General features: G+C 43.2%; 1 protein-coding gene across 1 annotated transcript in view; it reads right to left on the bottom strand.

Annotated features, from left to right (window-relative positions):
* Positions 1-1,633: 1,633 nt before the first annotated feature.
* LOC126474416 (trypsin-3-like) overlaps positions 1,634-9,718 on the bottom strand; it is a 52,892-nt gene continuing 44,807 nt past the window's right edge. Inside the window, exon 2 of the mRNA XM_050101885.1 lies at positions 1,634-1,999. Within this exon, the coding sequence (XP_049957842.1) occupies positions 1,634-1,999 (366 nt within the window). The remainder of the gene's footprint in view (positions 2,000-9,718) is intronic.

The following is a 9,718-nucleotide window of genomic DNA, read 5'->3' as shown; positions in this document are numbered from 1 at the left end:
ATTAAAACCGGAATACACGTTTTTAAGAAAAATGGAAGGTGCTGAAAATTGGACTTAGAAACGTAAAAATTTGTTTTTTGCTTAAGTTCACCCTAAAAACCATAACTAAGAGACCACGTTAAGCTACCTCTGATAGTTTTTGAGTAATTTAATGGAAACCAAATTTGTAACAAAAATATACCCATTTGTAGTAGATTAAGTACCTCTAATTTTAATGATACAAAATTTTAGTTTCAGCACATGATAAAACCTACTAAATAATAAAGCTATACCAAATTGTAGAACCTTAATAGAAATAACATCCAATACAAGTTCTAATAAATGTATGTTTCACAGATAACGATCTACCGTTAGTTCCACTACAAAAATTATAGAAGGCAAAGTTTTTATTCAAGCAAGCCTATGGAGCTTTCAAGCTACGTACCTAAATACATGTAAATATTAAGAAGATTCTAAATTAATTCATAACTTTATTATTAAAGGTTATGTGTCCGAGAAAGTTGTCGTTCAGAGGCTGTTGACGTGTCCATAAGCCAGATGACAACAGATGTTCTCTCGGCCGTCCGCTGCAGTACCTATATAAATACAGCCCGAGAGGTAGGAAAAAGGTTCACTTCGCACTCAACCACTGTAAGATCCTCGTCTGTCAAAAGTCGGATCACGCTCTGCCTCGGATGACGTCAGAGATGACCTGTGACAAAACGCGTATATTCTGTAATAACAGATAGTGAACTCGTGAGGACTGTGCACCGTCCTGGATTGCTTAGATTTCGGTAAGGTAACAGTTGGTGTGCCGTCCGTGGTAATTACAAATCCGCATGATCTGTGGTGACCATTATTTCCACTTCTCAGGAGAGCATTTATTTTGAATATTTATTTGAGTATTAGTAGTCAGGGCGAAAGACAAATTGGTAAGAACATACACTAGAGGTCACCTCTGAATGGCTAGTTGTGCTGATTAGAATAGAAAGATGTACTGTCTATTGAACATAGCGACTTTCAAAGTGTTGTACTTGAGATACTTTACTCAACTTACTCAACTTAACCAGAACTTTATACCTTCATATATAATCACAGTTATGATCCCGCTAAATAGAAAGAGAATAGAAACATTTCTTTCAGTGGGCTGGACCAGAATGTGGCCGTGCAGGCTGGAAACTAAGGTCAGTATATTTTCCATCGCTTTCAGGCTGACCACAAAAATAGTTGCCAAGCTCGCGTGAACTACCAAACAAAACAACCGTCATCCATCTGTCTTTGATAAATTGTACCCGCCGCCACACAAGTACTGTCTCAAGTCCTTTCTCAAGTACTGTCCACCTCTCATGTTCTGCAGCTCTTGGACCAATAGCCTGCTTTGTGGCCAAGTTGTAGATAACCTTCCGCTCCGTGCAGTTTAGTCCCGTGATAACTTTAAATTTCAGCGTGTTTATTCCAGAGGACACTGCGAAAGGCTTTGTCTACATTTACAAATGTTATTAATATGGATGTTCTCTTCCATATCCAGTGTCCTTATGGATGATCCCACATTTCTCTGGAACCTGAAGTGATATTGTTAATTAAAAAAGGTACACAAATCAATTTTTTATTTTGATTTAGTTACTTTACTATAACAAGAACGATGATCAGCAAATTAGAAAACACCCGTCGCCGCAGTGATCCAGTCGTGGAGGGCGGCGACGTTTGTGTAGGCCCCTGGGTATCCAGGCACACCACAGCCCCGGCCCCAGGAAACGACGCCGTACTGCGTGGAGCCCACGACGAGCGGCCCGCCGTCGTCGCCGTCGCACGCCACGTTGTCGCCGTCGGCGTCGCCTGCGCACACCACGTTCTCCGTGATGCCGGACCCCAACTTCTCTCTGCACGTGGAGCGTGCCACGATGGACACGGTGACAGCGCGCAGCTGTTCGGACGCGTCCTCTCCAGAAGCCACGCTGCCCCATCCGGTGACGGTCGCAGAACTGCCAGCCTCAAGTTCCGACGTTGCGAGGCTCACCGCCTACAAACGACGAAGGTGTCAACAGTGTTTATGTGTGCAGATAACCATGTGTGTGTGTGTGTGTGTGTGTGTGTGTGTGTGTGTGTGTGTGTGTGTTCCAAAGACTCTACTGCCAACGTCTAGGGATGATAGATCACGTAATGGGGGAACAAATTTCGCTAGAAAGGGAGTAAGAGAGAGTGAGGTTTAACGTCCTGTCAGCACGGAGGTCTTAGAGATGGAGCACAAGAATACTGGCCGCGCCCTTTCGAAGCAGCCACCCCACCATTTGCCTGGAGTGATTTATGGGAATCATGGGAAACCTGTAAAACTGCATGGCCGGACACAGACTTGAACCACTCCCCGGTGTGCTGACTGTTGGGTCACCTGCCGGGGTAACGTTAGTTAGAGACGAAATGTTCACTTAACGCTTCTCGGTGACGCTATGTGTTCTTTAGTATTCGCCTACCCTGGGACGATTAGATTTCACCGAACTAACAGGGTCTACTAATCAGCCGTGCAGCGCAGTACCTACCCCAGTAAACTGATATAGTGGTTTTCAACAAGAAAAATAGAAGCGAATCGGGAACTTGCAAGTGGCTCAGCCACACAGAGCAGGTGACGGGACGTTAGGCAACATGCATTGCATACCGACGCCGCAAACCACCCATGCCCTGTAGCCTCTAGCGGCGTAACATTCTTAAATGAGTCCTAGTGTAGCCAGGAAGCATCAGCGAAAATTTTGTCTGTAACAAATGTTGTTCCTTTAACGTGAATTACCACCCCAGAAGTCTGTCACAAAGACTTTGAAACACTCTGCATACACACAGACTAACAGACGTCAGGCACGTTTCCTTTGGTGTTTGGGCAGATATCTGCAATTTCGTTTTTGTAATGTCCAATTGGAATCAGCCAAAACGAAAACAGCTCATCGCGTCTTTTCATGCGACACCCAGTGCCAGCGGAAAGCATCGGTTTGTTTCTCACTACAAACAAAATCATTTTTAAAGAGGGATTTTACCTGCCGAGTCGACAGTGCGATCCCACATTAATCTAGTGCGATATTTGGGTTATCGGTATAAATCGACAAATTAGGGACTGAACACCGCTGCTGCATGGTACTAGCAGTCACTGCAGGCCAGGGTGGTGCGGTCGTTGCCGGAATATTGATTATTTCTTGTTTTTTGCTGTCCCTTTTAATTTATACCGATAAAACGAATATCGTACTAATTTTCGACCACTCTCCCGAATGTCCAAGTAAAACTCCGCTTTAAAAATTATTTTATTTTTAATAGGAAACAAGCCGACACTTTCCGTCGACTCCGGGCGTCGCATGAAAGTCCTGATAAGAAGCTTTCCTTTGGACTGGCTCCAGTTACACACTGCAAAAAGTAAATTGCACATATCTGTCAAAACATCATAGAACGCACGCCTGAGAACTCTTAGGTTGACAAACAATTCCTATTACGAAGGAACTTGGCGGATGATGTTTTGATAAACAATCAATGTCCGAAAATTTGTGGTTTCGATGTTAAATAACGGTAAGTTTGAATATCGGATCACTTTCAAATCCCTCGGTTCACGGTACACACACAGCAGCTCTGAGGTGTGTGCTCTGAAGTAACCCACGGCATGGATAATGTTTCAAGCACTCGTCGTTGAATTTTCTTCTACGTGACGAAGAACGTCCTCTTCAAAGTCGAGCTCCACAGTCAACCCTCCCAGCTGTGTAAGTCCTAGTTTCCCGCAGGCATTGTTGTAAACAAGAGGTTCCCAACCTTTCTTAGATCAACATCCGTGAACGGGAAAATATGTCAACTTAAGAAAGTTTAGAACCTAACTAAAATTTAAAGTAAATAACAAACATTTAAAATTTCTTAAATGATGCTTATGTTACTTAATGTGTTAATCAATAACCTTCTGTGTTTTGCAGGTACTTTATTAAACTAATAATTAGTGAATCAATGAAAAGTTTTAACCACTGTTTTTCTATTCAATTTGTAGTCGTTTCAGGCGTATCGTAAGTCATGTAGCAAATTTATTTGGTTTTTCATTTTTGTCGTCATTTCTGCAAGAACAGAGGATCTAGTTTCACTTATATAAGTTGTAGCAGGTTTAATCAGCATCCATCAGGCGCTTTTGATAAGAACAGATACTCACCACAAACTGTTTACTACAATGTTACCACTTCCGTACTATCAAAGCCTACTTCCAGTGCATTGTCGTCGAAAATTGAGGAATTGTATTTTGGCTTGACTTTTTTGTTACCTGAAGGTATTCTTTCATTCACTGAAAATTGTGTTTGAATTCAAGTATTTACCCGTTGATTTTCCAAATTAGGAAATCTGATCCTATTTTAATTAATTACTGATAAGGGTTGAAAATGAGAAGTGGGCACACAGTAAATAAAGTAAACAGAACAGTAAAACTGACACTGTGTACTTCTCAGAATGAAGTTTCCAGCGTATCTGAAACTGGAAACTTTCAGTCAGAAGATTTTTTGACTTACTGCAGTGAGATATGGACTTTCGTTATGAAAATCATTCAAAAACTGTGGGTTGCTCTGCTAGTAATTGTTAGATTGTGTGCTGGAAAACTAAACAAGATACTGAACAAATGAATCAGAGGCAGTGACGTGTAAACCTTTGGTGAGGGGATTATTGAAGACTATATGATTGGTCCTCACTTCATTGGAGAAATCTGAATGCGTAAAAAATACGCACAGTTTCTCGGTGAAGTGTTACCAGGTCTCTTACAGTAGATACCACTTGAAACACAGCACGATGGGTGACCGAGTCATTACTCACTCGTGGCCGGGTAAGTGCCCACCCACGCTGGACTGGGCGTGAAGGCTTTATCAGTTGGTCTGCACGTTCGCCTGATTTGGCACCAGCGATCTTTTTTCTCTGAGGTAAACGCTAGGATAAAAACTATGCACCAGTTCCACCGACCCAAGAGGATTTAAAATATTGCATTGTGACAGCTTCTGCAACGACATGGAAGGATTCTCTTCAGTCTGTCGAGACCCAAGAGGATTTAAAATATTGCATTGTGACAGTTTCTGCAACGACATGGAAGGATTCTCTTCAGTCTGTCGAGACGTCCGTCCACCATTGACTGCAAACGTGTATTGCAGCAGACGTTGGACGTGCCACACCTTACTTAAAGCTTGTGGCATAAACTAAAGCTGTACTGTTATCATAGTTAACTGGTGAGTCACACTTAGATGTCTGTCGTTTACCTTCTAGTTGGCGTTTTGGTACAACCTCATCTAGCCATGAGTGATTATCTGTTTTAAGTTTAATTTTTCTCCACTAATGCGTTTTTGCAAGTACACTCTTAGCTGCATCAGTCTGGAATGTGCCTTCAGACTGGCACAACGGTTTCGTACTACAGTACTAATTTAGCATAAGAGAGCAGTCTGTTTCGTAATCAAAATATATAAATCCAATATTCTAAATAATTCTGTTCCACCAGAATTGCAAATACGATCTTGAAGAGCGAAATTCTGTTGAATTGGCCTCTCTTAGATCTACAATACTAAAAGCTTTTCAATTAGAGCAAATGTTCAAAAGTAGTACCGCCAACTTCAGTACACTTATTGATCCGCTCTTCAAATGACCGTATATCAGACAGAAGCGTATCTGCGGGAATATCAGCACAGGCGGTTCTGGTGCAGTTGACCATCTCTTCACAGGCTGTTCGCACCTGCTGTTACACCTTATCTTTTAAATAGCCCCACAGAAAGAAATGCGGCGATGTCAAATCGGCAACCTAGCGGACCGATTAGTAGTGCCACATCTGCCGATTCCCCGACCAATGTAAAAACAGTCTAATACCTCCCGTGCTTCAAGTGCATATTGCGTTGGGCAACAGTCATACTGAAATCACATACGTTGTCGAACGTCCACGGCAGCATCCTGCTTACTACCAGTAGGCCCTGTTCCATAAAAGATCGATATTTGCTCCCATTCAACGTGCCGTCGATAAAATACGATCCATTGAGTTTGTTCTCCATGTTGTCACACCATACAGTAACCGACCAAGGACGTTGATGACCAACTTTCCGTAACCAGTGGGGATTGTCTACTCTCCAGTAATCCATGTTATGCCGGTTAATGGTACCAAGGTTTGCGAATGTAGACTCATCGGAAAATAGTACCTCAGCAAGGAACGTGGGGGTCATTTGCATTTACTGACGTGCCCATTCACAAAACACTAGCCGGTTATGGAAATCAGAGCCATGAAGTTCTTGATTCAGTGACACGTGGTGTGGATAATACTTATGACGATGCAGTATTGTGACAATACTATCAACGAACATTCAGAAATCGCAGTGTAATTGCCGGGCCCTTATCTGTGGGTTGTGGTGTACTGCCGCTAGTGCAGCCATTTCATTAGCATCTCCTGTAACACGTTTCGTTCCTTTATGCCAGTCTGTACGCTGGCATCAGACACAAACGCGTCCACAACCTTGCAAAACAACGAACGAGAACGAGTTTTCCCTGAAGAACTCTTGGCAAACAAGGCGACCGCAGCTTCAACGTTTTTCCTAGATTCTTCGTAAATCAGGATTATTCCGGTTTTTTCTTCTGTGATTGCTACATTCATCGTCCACTTGCACGTCTGTTCTTCAAATGATAGGTACAGTGTACTGCCTGTTTGATACCCTTTGTGACCAAAAGTATCCGGAAACCCCCAAAAGCATACGTTTTTCATATTAGGTGCATTGTGTTGCCACCTACTCCCAGGTACTCCATATCAGCGACCTCAGTAGTTATTAGACATCGTGAGAGAGCAGAATGGGGAGCTCAGCGGAAATCACGGACTTCGAACATGGGTGTCACTTGTGATATACGTCTGTAGGAGAGATTTCCAAACTCCTAAACATCCCTAGGTGCACTGTTTCCGATGTGATAGTGAAATGGAAACGTGAATTGACATTTACAGCACAAAACTTACAGCCAGACCTCGTCTGTTGATTGACAGAGACCACCGATAGTTGAAGAGGGTCGTAATGTGTAATAGGCAGATATCTATCCAGACAATCACAAAGGAATTCCAAAATACATCAGGATCCACTGCAAGTACTATGACAGTTAGGTGGGAGGTGATAAAGCTTGTATTTCATGGTCTAGCGGGTGCTCATAAGCCACACATCACGCCGGTAAATGCCAAACGACGCCTCGCTTGGTGTAAGGAGCGTAAACATTGGACGATTGAACAGTGGAAAAACGTTGTGTGGAGTGACGAATCACGGTACACAATGTATCGATTCGATACAGGGTGTGGGTATGGCGATTGCCCGGTGAACGTCATCTGCCAGCGTGTGAAGTGCCAACAGTAAAATTCGGAGCCGGTGGTGTTATGGCGTGGTCGTGTTTTTCATGGATGGTGCTACCACCCCTTGTTGTTTTGCGTGGAACTATGACAGCACAGACCTACTTTGATATTTTAAGCACCTTCTTACTTCCCACTGTTGAAGAGCAATTCTGGGATGGCGATTGCATCTTTCAACACGATCGAGCACCTGTTCATAATGCACGGACTGTGGCGGAGTGGTTACACGGCAATAACATCCCAATAATGGACTGGCCTGCACAAAGTCCTAACCTGAATCCTATAGAACACCTTTAAGATGTTTTGGAACGCCGACTTCGTACCAGGCGTCAGGACATCGATACATCTCCTCAGTGCAGCACTCCGTGAAGAATGGGCTGCCATTCCCCAAGAAACCTTCCAGCACCTGATTGAACGTACGCCTGCGAGATCGGAAGCTGTCATCAAGGCTAAGGGTGAGTCAACACCATATTGAATTCCAGCGTTACCGATGGAAGGCCCCACGAACTTGTAAGTGATTTTCAGCCAGGTGTCCGGATACTTTCGATCACATAGCGTACGTCGTAGTTCACTACATGGTGTCGGTGGCGCGTCGAGTAGTTGCCTGTTTGATATGTCGGAGGTTCAAATAGCTCTGAGCACTATGGGGCTTAACTGCTGTGGTCATCAGTCCCCTAGAACTTAGAACTACTTAAACCTAACTAACCTAAGGACATCACACACATCCATACCCGAGGCAGGATTCGAACCTGCGACCGTAGCGGTCGCGCGGTACCAGACTGTAGCGCCTAGAACCGCTCGGCCACGCCGGCCGGCTATGTCGGAGGAACACAACTTTGCGAAGATATTAAATACTGGCCTCTCCTACCCTCGTAGCATGGTGATGGAATCCAACGTGCATTGGATATTCAAGGGCCATGAAATAGCATGTCGTAAATTACGATTGTGTTCCCATTTCTATTCCGCCTATTACAGCGTCATCTGAGGCGAAACGAAGAAAATGCTTCATACGAAACGTATGTAGGTTTTGCCACAGAAGCCTAATCTGCAATAAAAAAGGGTGTTCCCACTGAAGATTTCAAAGTTTCTCCCCATCACTCATGCATGGGGTGGGGTGGCGGATCGAGTGTAGTAACGCTGGATGTCCCCCTTCGAGACAAACAAATTGGAATTGTGACTTTTTTTGATCCGATGTATAGTTTTCGAGAATTTCAATGTCTTCAGTTACAAGGAACACTTTGTACATATGTACAGGATGTTAGGCGTTTAAATGTAGTACGTGCAAATACTGTGATCATTGATAACTTAATAATTAGCCACTTCAACTTGTTAATAGTTTTTTCTCTGCGTCTATCAGTTTTTCTGCAAACACGTCACATAGTTAACTACCTGTTGTTTTCTGTCTAGTTGTAGCTGCACCATTATGTGGACTACGCCCGTCACTCTAAACTAACCATTTTGTATTCATGTGTTCACAGTTCAACATCTGACCTGCTCTCAAGGGAAAATAAGCATTAATGACTTGCTCTTGCCACATGTGACCTACTAACATACGACTTCTAACAGCTATAGTCCACAGCTTGTGGTCTAGTGGATAGCGTTGCTTCCTCTGGATCACGGGGTCCCGGGTTCGATTCCCGGACGAGATGGGGATTTTCTCTGCTTGGGGACTGTGTGTTCGTGTTGTCCCCATCATTCCATTATCATTCATGTAATTGGATAGACTGGACTGTGTACAGATTGGGAATGTGTACGGTCACTAATGGCAGAGCAGTTGAGCGCCCCACAAACCAAACATCATCATCATCATCTACCAGCTATAATTATTAGCCTCCAAATGAAATAAATACTAATGTTATATTATTCAGTACACTGTCGTCAGTCAGTAGGAAAAATATCTGTATCTATAACCCCAACGCACTTCATATGTATAATACCAGTGGTCTCCCTGATAAGATGTATTAACAAGTGCAGCCATTCCAGTATTACAACACTTTTAATGATGTTCATATGATGCTCACTGTGGTGAAAGGAGGCGTATGTGGTAATGTATGATGGCGCACTGGTTACAGTTACATGTGGATGTTCGTGAATACGCAGCACGAAACTTCGACAACAAATGTATCAATCATGCCTTGCCTACATCACAGCTTCTCAAATCCCCAAACTTGAATCCTTTTGATTCTTTTATGTATGTTTGTTTAAAATTTTTGTTGTATTTTAGACCTGTTGATAGTGTCGATGAACTCTGGGAACACATTGAGGCTTATTGTCAACGCATTCAGAAAGTGCATGGTATCAAGGAGAAAAGTCTTGTCTACCTTTACACGAACTGTGTCAGCGTGGAACACTTGTACTTCAACTGTCCTCAATTGCATTCAGTACTTTGGATCACTGGAC

Source organism: Schistocerca serialis, chromosome 4, assembly GCF_023864345.2.
Source record: "Schistocerca serialis cubense isolate TAMUIC-IGC-003099 chromosome 4, iqSchSeri2.2, whole genome shotgun sequence".
NCBI lineage: Eukaryota > Metazoa > Arthropoda > Insecta > Orthoptera > Acrididae > Schistocerca > Schistocerca serialis.
Note: the sequence above shows the minus strand (reverse complement) of the source record. Positions and strands in the feature narration are given on the sequence as shown.